At 40.6% G+C, this 16,347-nt stretch overlaps 1 protein-coding gene across 1 annotated transcript in view; it reads right to left on the bottom strand.

Moving 5' to 3' along the window:
• The window catches only part of nrxn2a (neurexin 2a), a gene marked incomplete at both ends in the record, with an annotated part of 96,586 nt that extends 81,867 nt beyond the window's left edge, over window positions 1–14,719 (bottom strand). The window contains 5 exons of the mRNA XM_080509455.1: window positions 525–826; window positions 5,339–5,350; window positions 5,592–5,621; window positions 11,313–11,336; window positions 14,017–14,719. Of these exons, the coding sequence (XP_080365581.1) occupies window positions 525–826; window positions 5,339–5,350; window positions 5,592–5,621; window positions 11,313–11,336; window positions 14,017–14,719 (1,071 nt within the window). The remainder of the gene's footprint in view (window positions 1–524; window positions 827–5,338; window positions 5,351–5,591; window positions 5,622–11,312; window positions 11,337–14,016) is intronic.
• Window positions 14,720–16,347: the final 1,628 nt, after the last annotated feature.

Raw genomic sequence — 16,347 nt, forward strand, 5'->3', positions numbered from 1 at the left:
AAATCTGTAAGTAGCAAAGACGCCCCTGAGATATCATCAGCACTGCCGGGTAAATTAATACAATGGATAATGTTGTTGAATCAGTTGATTTTTCCACTGAGGTAAATAAATGAAAACTTTCCAATGGGCTTTTGGGTACAGACTAAAATCAAGTTGCTGGAAATTAAAGAAAAGCCTTTTCTGCCAAGCAATCTTTTTCATAAGGAAAAGAGGAATGACCTGATGTAAGCTTGCAATATTAGACTCTGGGAAATGGGAGCAGTAATAATAAACATTCAACAGAATCTGAAACAGTAGTTGTTTACTGACTGTATACAGTGGCAGTGGACAATAAAATCGAAAACTGATATCATCTGGAGCTCACAGGGATTTAATCAAAATGTTCTGAGTAAATATGAATTATTATTTAGTAGTGTAAATGTGTTTTTCCTTTGGCTAAACCGTTTTAGTTTTAAATCCTACTTGTGATACTGAAGTGTATGTTTCCTCGTCTGCTAAGAAGCAATAAAGCAATGTATACAAACCTGGCGAAGGTTGCGAGTCACTCGGACGTCGTGCCAAACGTTGTCATTAAACTTCCCACTGGCAGGTTCCACCAGAGCTTCGAAAGCCCCGGAGCCCAGGTTGATGACCAGCCACAGGGCTCCGTTCCTCAGAGAAAGGTTGACATAGTCGGCCGACTTTCCCGTGTGAAGCAGCAGGCCGTTCCTCTGCAGGGTACGGAAGGACAGCGTGATCTCATCCAAGCTGCTCTGGATGGGAGTCTGGGAGAGGTTGTAGCTGAAGAACTCATTGCCTTTGTAGGTGGCCACTGACTCCTCCTGCCCTATGAGGGGAAGAGAAACGTCTTAGATAATCGTTCCTGTCGTCAGGCCTCACTTTGACTTATGTACTGGGTGTATTAGCTACTTTACGCAGATCAAGTACAGTATGTATGCAACAGTGGGTGACCTAAGATGATCAAAAATATACAATACTGTATTGTCTGACAAATAAATTGTGGTCACAAAAACAGACCTGAATAAGCCACATATGTAGTCATTGACCCATTCACGTGTACTAAAATATCAACGTACATTCTGATGAATGAATGTACTGCCACTGGGCAAACACATGATTGTGTTTTGTTGGGGGATTTTTTAATATTAAAGAATAAGTCTGGTGATAGTCTGTAGTTTACTGTATTGGTACGTTAAAAAAAAAAGCTCAATTATTTCCTCCATAAAAACATATCAGAATTGTGACAGAAAAAAAACCCAAAGCTGAAAATAGTCCTAATAAATACAAGAAATATTTATCTATATTGAAGCACATTTTCTCACAAACTATAAACAAACACCAGCTTTATCCTTTCTTCAACAATGACATTTGAAAAAAATGCCAATATAAATGTGTCAGGCTTTGGTAAACATCTAATTTTCAACAACAGTCCAAGGGATATCCACAGGGTAATGCAAATGCACTTTACAATTTCAAAGGAAGAAAAATTCTTCAGCTATTCAGAATGAAGGAGACAGCTTGTATAAAGATTTGTTCTTTTATATATACTGTATATACTTTTATATAAACGTATATACAGTATATAACATAGAAAATATAATATTCCCACAAGAAATTCTGCCAGAGACAGACAGACAGACAGACAGACAGACAGACAGACAGACAGATAGATAGATAGATAGATAGATAGATAGATAGATAGATAGATAGATAGATAGATAGATAGATAGATAGATAGATAGATAGATAGATAGATAGATAGATGGATAGATAGATAGATAGATAGATAGATGTACAAACACACTACATTCTGAACTATACTCTCAATTTTAAACATGTTGAACTACGACATTATACTGACCTGCCGGATTAAGTACTTTATCATATTTATAAAACGAGTGGGCTTTATTCTTCGCTAGCTCAGAAGATGCAGCATCAGAGTGTTTTGAGCCGGAAGAATAAGTGATCCCTTAAGTCCATGTCTGAGTGAACAGTAAACGTAAACTTGTGAACTCCGTGGCCAATTTAAGGCCGCAGGATCATCGTTGCCATTAGCCTCAATTGCTTGAACTATGTGGTTCCTCAAATACCGAGTGCACAGCTCCCCATTAATGTTGATGCTTTGAGGAGAAATGTAAGCCCGAGTGCAGGAGCAGAGATAATAGCATTAACACAGGGAGAAAGTGACTGCGATTGAAAAATGTTAATAGAATAGTATTAATAGGATACTCGCGCCATTTTTTTTTAGCCACAACACAAGATTTTCATTTAACTGATTAATAAAAACGTTTGGGTTTTTTTGTTTGTTTTTTTTCATGCTCGGTCAGTTGTTAGAACAAAAGCTTGTGCACCATAAGCTGTGTTTAGCCTGTGCCATCTATCTAATAATCTCTATGTCATTCCCAGCTGCCTAGGATAAAGACGTCACTGACCCTGAAGCTCTGTTGAAGCTTGAAGGTCTTTAAGGAGTCTCTCGAAGTAGAGAGGCAGACAGCCACATTTCGGCTCTACAGCTTATTGAGAAGGCATCCTGTTGTTTGCAGCAACAATGTTTACCAACCTGTGAAAAAGCAAAATACTGGCTTTGTTTTCCTGAAACCTGATAGACTTGGACACGAACTCCAAGGAAATACCTTGAAATACATTGGCTGCGCTCGCCATGCCAGAAAAAAAAAAAAAGGCACTGACTGCTAGAGCATTTCAGCATTTATGTGTGTTGTAGCTGAATTGAGGGGATGGAGAAAAAGGGTGGAGGGTGGAGGAGGCAGAGCTATCAGCCTTCTTGGATTCAGCTTTATAAGACCACCACGCTGAACCGTCTCTCGACGTAAATGGAAACATATACTGATAGAAAAAGAAAGCTCAGCAGAAAATGATGGCAGCACCGGCAATCTCTGCAGGCCTCTACCCACTTCTCTTCTCATTGTCACGTCTTGTTTCCCCGTGACAACCCCTCCTGTCTTTGTCACTGCACTGCTTTACACACAACAACCAGTCTGCTCTTGCCTCATGCTTTTGACAACAGGAAACAAATCCAAGAACATTCCTTCCAGGAAGACAGTCGCTGCTTATGATCAATTCAATAATCAAATGTATCCATTGGCCCCTTGAAGTAAACGCTCAGTGAGATCATTTTGACAGAGTGCTTTAGTTCAAAACACACTATTTGTTCGGCTCTGCTCAGAGGTATTCATCAGCTCCTGAATGCCATAACGTGAGACGTAAAAAAAAAAAAGAAGAAGAAAAAAAACATGGTGAGAAGACATCAAATGCACTATTAACCCATGTGTTCCCGTCACAATTGCAACATGCTGCAGCTCATGAAAAATGCCAAGGCTTGCACAGTTAATTTATATTAAGGTTCAGAGCAGAATAATTCAAAAGACCTTGGAGTCACTCGCGTACATGGCGGGAAGGCAACGAACAATTGATCTGAGGCAGAGAGACGCATAAGCACTGCAGGTGGTCAGAAAACCACACCTGTCTACATAATTTCACCATTTATAGTGTGCACACATTGGCGATGGATTACAGGCGTGAAATATCTGTGCCAGATGCCTTTTCTGAGTTTCATGAAGTATGCATTTGTTCATTGCAAAATAAGTTGAGATCAAATCAGAACCGTCTCTTGTCTATTCCCTCTGGCTAAAGCTAGAATACAGTTATTAACAAATGTTTGTTAAAACATAATGTGGCTGAATGAAACTTTGATGTCTCATGTATATCCCATGAGGTCAGGCACACAGTGCTTTGTTACTAATTGTAGCCTCAGTGTTGCTTGGAGGGTTATTTCTGTAAATCTTCATTCCACAATCAATTACTGACGTCTTCTTCATTTCAATGCATGAAATTGAGCGATTACATTTAGGCCTCATTTCATGACAAATCACCCTGCAGTTAGCTTTAGGACACATTTCCAGTATGATGTACCCGGGATTTTATACAGCAGCACTATTGTTATACAGAAGACAATATTAATCGCTGTCGAGTCGAGGCAGTAACAGCGTAGTGTGTTCCACTGCACTGTTCTGTCGGCGTAATCATCAATTTAAGTAAAGGCTTAAATTGAACAATATTCTTTGGACTTATGAAGACTAATTAATACTTCTCAACATGAACAACTTTGTCCCCGAGTGGGTAACCAAAGAATACAGGCCTTAATCTATAACGATGTAGTCATGTACAGCCTCAAGCTGCGTCATTTATAGCTGGTGAAAAAAAAAACCCCATCATAATCTTTCTGTGAAATATTTGCTTCAGCCTTTTGATCCACCATAAATGACCTTGATGATGAGAGTGCTCGGGGTATTGCCACGCCCTCCTTTTTCTTATCTTTACTGAGTGGGAGTGTGAATAACACGAGATGACATACAAAGCTATTTCAGTTTACAGCTGCAGATTATTCATCATCATGTCTCAGGGTTGATTCTGCTTGAAAAAAGAAAAGAAAAAAAAAAACAACAGATCTGAAAAAAAAAAAGGCAAACACGTGGGAGCAGTAATGACAGCCCCACATCAATGACGATCTGGTCAGATATGTAATTTTCTGGAGGACTTTGACCAAACGTATTATACTGTCAGAGTGGGCCATCAAAGCCAAGTCGCAAATATGTTTAGAGGCAACGCTGATTACCATGGAGACAGGATGATGACTTTTATCTGAATCGCACAGCACGTGCGAGAAAACACAAAGCCCAAATACAACACACTTCATCTAGGTCAGTGCCACAAAAATACTCCTCAGTCAAAATGCCATATTCGCCTTCAAAAGCAGGAAATCTTCACGTTGTATTGCGGTGGATGCTTTTCTTTCAAGGTTTCGTATTGCTGTACTGTAGCTTTACTTAGCCTAAATGTTTATGCGCCTAAGAGTGTGTGGAATGATCTGTCCTTGATGAGCATCACAGTGTTGTTGTTGTTTTTTTCTTCTAAAAAGTAAAGGGCATCACAGTAACATCTCTCTCTGATTTGAGCTGTTTATCAGCTAAACTGCGCGATATGTTTTGAATCCACTGATCAGCGATCACAAGCACCCCTAAACATAGCACATCTGAGAAATGAGTGCTACTTTACAAATGTATCAGGATTATGTATTCAACAACTTAGACAAAAAGAAACAAAACAAATCCCTGTGATAATTTGTCCATACTGACTGATCATTTTTGCAGCAAGAAAAATAAAATGGTTTTGATTCTGACCTGAAAGTCAAATTTCAATATATAAAATACCTTTCTTTTTGTTTTTGTTTTTTATTTCTTATTATTATTAACGATACCTGTTTCCTTTGAAAACACCATGAAACCAAACCGGAGAGACGCTATGACCATAGATGCATTACCTTGGCGAAAAACTGCAGAGGTCAAAGGTGATGTTCCAGTAGCTCAGTCAGTGGTCAGGACAAGGGTTTGACGGACACAAATTGAGTGAATAGTGAGCATAACATGAGAGGGAGCAAAAAACGAATAGGCAAGTATATGGAAAAAGAGGAGAGGAAATATTAGTGCAGCACAGTTAACTGAAATGATTTCAGGGGGGAGGGAAGAGTGTTGAGGTGGCTGGGAAGGAAAAAAGCAAACCAATAGACCCCATACCTTGGCGGTTTAACATCAGGTGCGCCAGACCTTGAGGGAAAGAACAGAAAAAAGGATACGAAAACAGGAAGTTCATAAAGAGGTTCGGGAGAACAAAAGCATTGTCACAATGTTGGACTGCAGTTTGTGACAGACATCCTGGGGAAGGTACGGATGTCAAAGTTCGAACTAAAATATAAACGGGGAAATCAAACTAAAAACAGACAAACATCTCAAGGGAGGAGAGGGAAGGCAAGGAGAGAAAAAAACATCTTGACTGGTGCAACCCTCATAGGTTGCTCACATAGATGCTTTTTTCTAATGGAACACATACTGTATGTTTTACTTGATGTAGACAGCGTTTGAGATGTATTAGGTATACATAAAACTTGTTTTATATTACACCTAATGTAAAAAAAAAAAAATTATGGTAATGCTTGTTAAGGTGGTTTTTATTACCTCTATCTCCAAATGTTTGGAAATGCTTTTCAGGTTATCTCCACTTCCCCACACATTAGTATTGGTACCATTGAAGCCTTTTCAACCTTCTGTATGACAGAGAATTATAAAAGGGCAGAAGCAACACCACTCCTTATCCTTTAAATCATCAAAATAGACTATCGCCTACACTTTCTCCGAAGATTTACCACCTGATGTAGTGGATTTGGAGGTGGAGCCAGAACACTGCACCTCTCTCGTAATACCGATACGACAGAATAACAACCATCATATGGCAGCCGGGATCACAGTGATCTGCCACACCTAACCTTTAAATTCTGAAATAAAGTGACAAAAACAGAAGAGAGCTATAGCCCAATGGCGCACTGTGTGAACGTCTCTATGACTATAAATCATTATAAAGCTGGTCAGCCAAGGAAAAAATGCCACAGTCCACCTCCATATTCTGTCACATAGTAGGCAGAGGATTAGGCCTGAGTGGGTGCAGCGCTTAACACAGGGGCACCTGCGCTGGGATACACATATACAGGACTTAAAATGCTTTGACACAATAAGGTGAACTGTAGATCCAATGCAACATACAATCACAAGCAATAAAGCATTAGAGTTTATGAAAATAATTTTTTTTTAAAGCCTGCAAACCTATAAGCCTCATGCAATATTATCTGTTGCAGTTGTTGACACCGTACAGAACCTGTGCCTGTTCACCTGTGCACACTGCGTCTATCAAGGAAATATTGTATTTAAACTACATTATCCCACCAGCTTGAGTCTCTCACTCATGTCCCGCAGTAAGCACAGACACTGTAGAGCTCAGAAAAATATCTCAATAGGTCAGCCATAAATTGTACAGCATACTTCACCTGCTCCTCCTGCCAAAGAGGAGCTGGGGCTGACACAATGCAACACTTCTGCTGAGCATATGAGCCCCACTGTGCCTGCCAACACAAACAGCTCTCATCAGTGCATCAGCACTTTAGGACTCTTGTACAGCAGCCCGCTTACTCACAATTCCAGCCCGGCCTCAGTCATTACTTAAAACCTCATAACCGTACTGGTCACTGCTGGAGAAATCTTCACATGTTCGACGAAATAAGACTGTGAATGCTGCAAGTCCTGAGGTGGAATGGACATGATTACCCCTGGGATGATCCTTGGCTGCCAACACGGAGGCTTTTTGCTACAGTGCACCATTGCAAAGCTAGTGCTTGAGCCTCTGCTTAGATGGGATTCACCCACAGCCCTGTCTGCATAGCAGACAAAGAGCTGCTGTGTGCACCCCCACTGCTGCTGTGTACTCCACATGACAGGCCAACATAGGTACGCACACAACATGAATGATACCACCTCTTCTTATCCTCATTACCCTTCAGGTGATGTCATTCTCACCAGCTGCACGAGGAGGGATTACGATCGTGTCTGCATGTACTCTGTCGGCCTTTCTGCAGGAAAAAAAAAAAATCACTCCACAGAGCTGAGACACAAACGTCAAAAAAAAAAAAAAAAAAGAGGCTTGAAGTGAGCCGTGTACACAGCGTCATTAATGGAAACAAAGGCAGTGTTGTTGTAAGCCATCACTGACCGGGGGAGAAGAGGAATATCTATTAAAGTGTATTTCCCACTGTCATGTGTTCGGTCCCAGTAGAGATGAGAGGAAGATGTTTACCTTGTTCCAACTATTGAGTAGAAGCAGTGACAAAGCGAAGAGCGTGTTGCTCCAACAACTGGGGAAAAGCCCCGCTCGTGTTTCCTATGAAGCAGGAGAAACTGTTTTGACCAATTTGCAGCAACAATGACTCCACACATGTATCTCTATCTAACACACAGGGTGACCAGAAAAGGTTATGGCGAGCACTTCGCAAGTGCCTCAGAAAACACACTAATCTTTGACTATGTCGGTACCTCTGAGGAGTTAAGAAAGAGTGGATTAGGAGTGGTGTCTTTGCTGCCCTTCTGCAGAAGCTGTCTCCAATTGAATATGCGCATCCTACTCTGCAGCGCCTTACACCCAAATCTCACATGTGGAAATGCAGAGATAACTGGCTAAGATCTGTACAGTCCCATTTGAGGGAAAAGCCAGTATGGAAACAAACTGCTCTTCCTACCAGTAATCTAGTCGCTTTCTATTTTTAATATCAAGCCCACCTAAAGAATAGGCCAGTGGCTCAACGGATTCAAAGCAAGTAAAAATCAATAATCAGGTGGTGGGAGCTCATTTTAATAAAATATTTGCATGCCGCACTGACAATCTTTTTGACATAGCCTCTTTATATAACAACCCTTTTTTTTAATTGTTGCTGCTGTAAAGAATGAAAACAAACTCAGTTTAACGCCCTTTGTTTCCGTCAGGGCCATTTTAAACCTGGTAATTGGATGAGTTCTTTTGAGGATGGGATGTCATATATCATTTCATCATGGTATTCCGCACGCTGCTTTGCGATCTTCAACTACAGTTAATAATGTGTTTGCTGTGTTCCCAGATACTTTACTTCATCAACAACTGCTGACCTTGACACTCGGAATGTACCGCATAGAAATCTGAAGATGAACACTGCTTTCATTTTTCAGGTCATCCTGAATGCTGCACCTTTGGCCACGTCCCAATTACTGCCAGATGAAATCAAGAGCTTCACATCAAGATGTTTGAATGCATAAAGTAAATCAGGTATTTGACTGTTTGCATTAGATGTATCAAATAAATGTACTTCACATTATAGAACAGTGTAATCTTTGCATTTTCTTCCTCTATTTTACAATCTATTTCATTGAAAGAAGGTTTATGAAAAAATAACTGAAACAAACCTGTCGAATAAAATATTTTCTTTAAGGGATCAGCATTTCCAGGAATCTCATTAAAAAGATCATCTATGTTATTTTGGTGCAAAATCCATCTTTTCTCACAAGAATCCTCACAATTGTTTAGTACAGTAATAACTTAAAAAAAATCAAAAAGCTTAAAAAAACCCCAGTATTGTTAGCCTAATTAGACAAATATAGTGGCAAAAACAGATTGCAGATGTTGAAGGACCTCTCAGTCAATATTGTGACATTAATTAGCATGCGTCTAAGAATGAAAGGATGCTTGAGGATAAGGTTTTACCAAATTTGTTTTTCCGTGAAAAGTACAGTATTATGGAGCCTGTTGTAATGAGGGATTAGACCAAGGTCACTGCTGCAGAAAGATGCAAGCCCACCAGGACCAGCTGTGTCCTTTTTTTTGTCGAAGATTTCAGTGCTTGCTTTTGCATCCCCGTTCCTCCTAATGTGTCATGATTGTGTGCTCACACGTGAAAATTTGAGAGGGATAAACGCAAAATGACAGTGTGTTTTCACGAGGCATGTGTGTTTGGTAATGTTATACTACATGTTTGAGTGACTTCTCAGTGTTCTGTATCTGCCTTGTGAGGTGCCTGTCCTTATCTCTTGTTCACAGACCTGTTTTTTTTTTGTCCTGCTCACAAAACATCAGGGGATGCTGCACTCTTTTGGCATCTGAGCATGCCCCACCGTGGCCTTTGTCCACACGGATCGATGGGAGCCCACGTGCTGCATACAGTAGATGACCAACTGAAGACTCACCTGCTGTGCCAGAGGTTTTCACTGCCATAAAGCAGTCTCTCAGACAAATAAGGATAATTCCTGCACCTCTTAAAACACACAGGCAAGAGTAAATATAGCATTTGAGTTACCATCTTTATCATCTCTGGGAGGGAGGAGTAAATTTAGGTAGCATACAGATTTGTGTTATTCTGTTGATGCAAGTACAACAACAAAAAAGAGACTTGCTTCTGAATAGCACATGGAGTGGTATGAAGGACAGGAAAAAAGAGGCATCTGGCGAGTGGGATTTTTCTGTTGTCATTGTTGTTTTCATGCATTCTGCATTGGGGATTGTCTCCATGTCAAGTTTTAATCCAATAAACGTTCTGATGTGCTCTCTTTGCAGCATGTCATTTAATAATGCCTGCCTTTTTGCTGTGAGCAGAGCCATTTTTGCTCATGGTAAGACCGATCATTTCTCATTTATATTCATGATACTGTGCAAAGATAAAACACGGAAAAGTACAACCATATACCGTGACAGTTACAGTTTGGCTACGGTTGTGTGTAAATGTTGTAATATTTCCTAAAACACACCGTGGATCATACAAAACACAAAAACAATGTCTAATAACAGACATATGGTGAACATGTGTGTAGTCATCGTAGCCCTCAGCTGTTTGTGTCTTGCACAGCTACGTGAAAAGACTGTACATGAAGACAGTGTATCTTGTTACTACCTTCAGTGTATTTTACTGTCGTGCTGCAAATGCAAGTGTCAGGAGCACAACTTTCAGAGAGCAGGTGTGCACAGGTCTGCGCATCTTGAGTCAGTAACAGTGATTTATAATGCGCAGTGGTTCAGTGCACCTTGCGCCGGTCTCCTGAGCCTGTTGGCTGCCCTTTCACCAGAACCAGCAGTCCTTACTAGGGAGATGGATGTCTTGCTGTGATGCCAACTAAACAAATCTGCCTCCTCGCTTTCAATCTTCATTTCCCGTTTGGTGTGTGCACCTCATTAGAAGACAAGCCTGTTTAGCTGTGGTCACTTAAATGTTGCTAATAACAAGAGAAATGTCTCTTTAGCTACCAAAGGAGATTAGTTCCTCTTAAGAGAATAGCTTTAAATACACCTATACAAAGAAAAAAGAAAGAAAAAAAAACACCATTGCAGATATTATTACAATTGGATGATTGTTGTCAGTAATCATCCGTGATGTGCCAGAGGATTTATACCATTGTGTTTGACTTTAATCCACATATTGACCTCAGCAGATAATGGCATATAAGTCTTGGTAAACCTTGCAACAGTAGTTTAGCTGAGAAAAAAAAATGCACCAAAGAGAGCGGAAAAAGCACAGAATTGATAAATAATGAAACAAAGCGTCCCTGTACAGTCATTTTCCTCTGTGAAGCAGTATGTGAATGCTACCCATATTGTGTGACACCCACATACTCTGCAGACCTTTCTTGTCACCTTGAGCTCACTGATTATATATACAATGAGCATTCAGCACATTAGGCGCATTTTTCCAGAGTGACCTCATGAGCAGTGATAGTATATCTCCGTTCAGCTTAATTTGTTGGATGTCAGAACTGCAGTCCAAACTGACAATAACAACCTGATCATAACCAGACACACTCTCACACACTGATGCTGTAGTAATAGCCTTTGCAAATAAAAGCATCATGAAAAACAAATTACGCTCATCATTATATTCATTATATACTGCTTTGTCTTACCTTCTACTTCTCTCTGGACAGTTGCTGGAGAACAAAGAAAAACAGACAGGTTTAATTTTGACAGCATAATAGTGCGTAATAATCCGCTTCCAGTTTATTATCTGCATTTCATCTGACATAGACGGATACATCAAGCTTTGCTCAACCTTTCAGCTTCTTTTCCTGTCAAAACATTCAAGTTGACTGACACAATCTGCCTTGAACCTTTGAGGTTGCTTTTTTCTTCTATTGATATAGCTAAAGAAACCTCATTAACAACAACAGAGCCGCCATAACAAGACTGTGATGTTAAATGTGACATATTGACCTATGTATCATATGTACATCATATATTTCCACATGTAACTGGATGATAAAAAATAACTTGTCATGGTTCTATTCAGTCTTTGTACCCTGTAAGGGCCCCTGACCTTGTGAAACAAGGCTGTGTAGATTTTCCCTGTCAGTCGTGCTATAATGACTAACACTCATGAGTGGGAAACCTGGAGTGTTTTGCAAAGGGGGGAGGGAGAGAGAGAGAGAGAGAGAGAGAGAGAGAGAGAGAGAGAGAGAGAGAGAGAGAGAGAGAGAGAGAGAGAGAGAGAGAGAAACGTAATCATTTCCACTTTCTTTCTGTCTTGTATTTTAGGGAAGAGAGTTTCAAAGCGGCCTTTAAAAACGAGAAGTTCTAAGCAGATTTTCCAGGGTAAGAAAATTACATTCATTTCGCAGCCTGTTAGACGTCTCAGAGTTGAAAACATGGAAACAGCTATTACGTTAGAAATCTATTATCCTCTGACTTTTCAAGATAACTGCTGAGAAAGCGAGACTCATGCACACATTCAGCTTTGCTACTGTTGCATACTGCTGCATACTTTGGCCCAGATTGTTCTTAAGTGGCTTTATTGATTATCCTCAGAGGCTCAATAGGTGCAGAGATGATATATTTAGCATAGGATATTTTAAACTTTTATAAGCATTAAACATGAAGGTCAGTCATGTTGGTCCAAATGTACGTTCATTGGATTTTTATCAGTCCCTTAACCAGTCCAAAATAATCCTATTAGAAGGAGACCATTGTTCAGCCTGGGGTCATGGTGTGAAGGTCTGATGGACCTGGACTGACCCGCATCAAGTCAATTAGGAAAAATGAATAAAAAAAACTACTGTTGCGTGACTTTTTTTCTTTTTAGCAGTGATCACTCCATTTTTCATGTATGGAGGATTTTGTGCACATCTTCAAAATTGATATGGAAATAAATTTTTTAAACAGGATTTTCTCATTTAAACACTTACGTGATACTTGCTCACAAGTTTAATAACAATTACTGAACAAATCACAAAGGAAGAATACAAAAGCTTGACTGAAGGAAAGCAGGGACAATAGCTCATCAAAACCAAGTCAACCATGTGGCCAATCAGGAAATTTAATTGCCATTCCATGAACTGGAAGGTAGATTTCATGCTGACCTCTGGATGTTCCATTGAGTTTGACAGAAGCAAGCACAGAAGCAGAGGACAGTGAGAAAAAAAGGAATGTTCAAGTCATAAGACAAAGCTTTCTGACAAAGTCTCATATACAGAACCAGCGATCGACTCCTGAGAGACAACAAAAAGTTATGTACACATGCAGAGTAATGCAAAGTTGGTAATGAGCGTGGTTATTAAATCCCGCAGGCATGTTGACAATTAAAAATACTTCATAGCGGCTGTGTGACATTGTTAAATGATTTGTTTATTATGGCCCGTACAGCAGAGTTAGCTATCTATGTACGACGTATTTTAATCCAAACTATTTAATTTTCTAGTTGTTTTGTTGTCAAAACCTAAAAACAACCTGTCATAATATTTTTATTGTTACAAACATCCAAGGTGTCTGTCGCTGGTAGTCAGTTATATTCATTTATTATATGTTTGGCAACAGCTTTGGAGGTGGGCCCTACTAACCTACATCAGGAGGACTGATGAGCACTGACAAAAGCCACTCAAATGAGCCGATAGCATCCACTCAAAGCAGGTGTTCTAAGTTAATTGTATAGTAATGACTGAAATTCATAAGAGGAAAAACTCAAGTGTTTTGTAAAGAGTAAAAAAAAAAAAAATCACTTTCTGCACGGTGTGAGGTTAACAAAGGGTTCCAGAGCACACTCTAAAATGTTGGCTTCTGAGCTTGGTGTTCAGCAGATTCTCCAGAATACTAAAATGACATCGACTTGGTGGCTTGTTAGATGTGTCAGTGATGAAAATATGCAGAGAGCTATCACATTAGAAACCTGTTATCGTCTGACTTGTGAAGATAACTGCTGAGAGAGCTGGACTCAAACACAGGCAGCCTTTAAGTACCGCTGGAGTATACTTTGGCCTGGATTGCTGTTAAGTGGGCTTTATTGATTATTCTCTGGAGGTCAATGGGGTTATGGACCGTATATTTAGAACTTGATATTAATGAGCTATTGCCACCATTTATAACTCCACCATTTTCTGCAGCCATTAGCCTTCAGCTCAACGGCACCACGCAAAGCATCACATCACCAAAAATTCACAGATACACCCAAAAAGTCCCTCCTCTCACTAGTTCCATAAACTCTATAGAAGACATTGTTTATTTTTGTGATATTTAACTAATGTGAGAACGTCTATTTTCTTGTTCCTTGGTATGGGCCCACAGCCTCTGTTGATATAAAATATACTTTAATTTGAGGTCCAAAAAAGTGTCTTTTCTTACCTTCTTGGCAGTACATTCCTCTGAAGCTGGTATTGATACAGTCACAGAGGACCTCTCCTTGATTAACTGAGCACAGGCCTTTGTTGCTGCAGGGTGAATGTACTTCACATATGTAGTCCAAATCATTATGAACAGCTTGGCCATCCAGCAGGATTGGGAGTGCCTCTCCTAGTTTCAAATTGGCTATAAAGCCCTGGAACGGTGGTTCATATTTAACGGTGCTCGACGTCAGGGCGGACAGACGCACATCAGGAGAGATCCCCCCGACATAGAGGTCACTGGCCACAACCATCTCTTTCCTCTTGGACTTCACCTCGGCCACTTTCTCCTCATTGTCCACCACCAGCCGGGTCTCTCTGTAGTTACGAGTGAGAAGGACTCTGTGCCAGCGATGGTCGTTGATGTATGTCTCTGTGTGCAGGGAGGCTGGGTCTGCGCAGTGGATGGTAAATCGCATCTGGAGCCTGCCATCTGCAATTAGAAGCTCCAGGAAGTCGCAGTTTCCACCGTCATCGAGATAAAGCACCAGGGCTTTGGTGATGTTAGACTTCAGAATAAAGCTGAGCTCTCCTGTCGTCTTAGCGTCCCACTTTCCATAGCGTGTCCACTGACCGGGAACCCCTTCATATTCCAAAGCTATTCCCGTTAGCACCAGCCCAGCCAACAGCAACAGCCAAGAGACCTTGCTTTTGCACATGCCCATGTTGCTTCCTATCTACTATTTACTGCTCCTGTGTTTTTTTTCCAATTCATATAAAATCACTGGTATCGCTGTGAGGAAGTGTTATCTTGAGTCTATAATTGTTTTATCACTCTAAGATGTGCTGAAATGATACTGCAGCTCCCAAGTGGTGCAGAGGAGTTTCTTTAGCCTTGGCTGTCTATCCTGACTCTTTTTGCCATCTCTCCACAGGTGACACGTGATGGAGTGAACAACTGAGGCACATTGCTGAACACTTTGCATCTACTTTGGATTGGCTGGGTGAGAGAGAGGGAGAGAGAGAGAGAGAGAGGGGGAGAGAGAACAAACAACACAAGTGATGCACAACACTGCGCGCTTCCTCGTCTTCGCCATCCAGTGACTTGGCCGCCATCCAGCACTGTTCCTGTCAGTTCTCCATGGGTTAGCTAGGCACGCAGCCTAGGTACAGCCTCCATCCTCCTCAGCATCCTAAGACATGAAAGAAAAATGTGTGATTAATAGCTGGAAACCTTACTTGAAGCTGATTATACAAAAAAGGCAAATAGCCTACAATAATCATGAGTAACAAAGCAAATGAATCACAAAAGTTAACAAATCGTTAAAGGGGGGGATATGGGGATATGGGGATGGCAGAGATCATCTATTGTGATGAAAAACTCAGCTTTGGTTTGTATTATTAACAGTGATTTGCAACAGCTACCATAATGAACAGGAGTGCAGCCAAGAGATTTCAGAAACATGCTCGCAATGCAATGCTTTAGCCAACACCCCATTCTGCCTTTGCATTCAGGCAGGAGCAGAAACCAAAAGTCTCAGAAGCACAAACCGAGGGCCTCAGTAGATCACTGAAACCTGTGCTGATTTCCAAGAGGCTGTTGGGGAAAGGTCTGTTTCACAAGTGTCTCCACAGATGTTTTGGCGCAATCCATGGCCTCAGTAACTCCAGTGATGTTGAGACCCTTAAGCCCTCTGTGCTCCCCGGCTTCAAGCTAAGACGCTACAGCTAAACAACACATGTAGGCCAGAGGCTGGAGCGATAAAAAGATAGAGGTCTATGTTAGAAACAAACCGGCAAACAAAGAAGTCAATACTTCACGATAACACGAGAGGGTGTGCCTCACAGGCCTAAAGACACAAACAAAGTAATGCACTGCTCTTTGACTTAACGGGGAAGCTGCACTGACTCATTACGACCCATCAGGCTAAAGGCCTGAAGTCAAACTGGTGCTTTCCTCCTATGAAATGTCCCAGGAAACTGCACATATTCAAAGAGGCAAAATTTATATTCAAACAAAAAAAGGGGATTTCAAAAAAAAAAATGTATCTATCTTTCCACTACCCAGAGGACAACAAAGCCAGTAATGAAATTATTCTCCGGACAAATATGTTCTGTGTCGCTACATCCTGATATAGCTGCCAAAATTCTCCGCTGCTGCCCAAAACCTATTATAAACACATAAAAATGCAATATCATTGTGAGATTCAATTAAGTGATCAAAATCAAAATCTGCTATTAGAATTAATTATGACTAGCTTGAACAAATTAGTGTAAGAACTGTGTATCAGCTGTGTTTTTATGTCATGCCACATGTTACAAATATGATAAAACTCAGAATATGTCTTATTTA

The sequence above is a fragment of the Blennius ocellaris genome (assembly GCF_963422515.1).
Source record: "Blennius ocellaris genome assembly, chromosome: 14".
NCBI lineage: Eukaryota > Metazoa > Chordata > Actinopteri > Blenniiformes > Blenniidae > Blennius > Blennius ocellaris.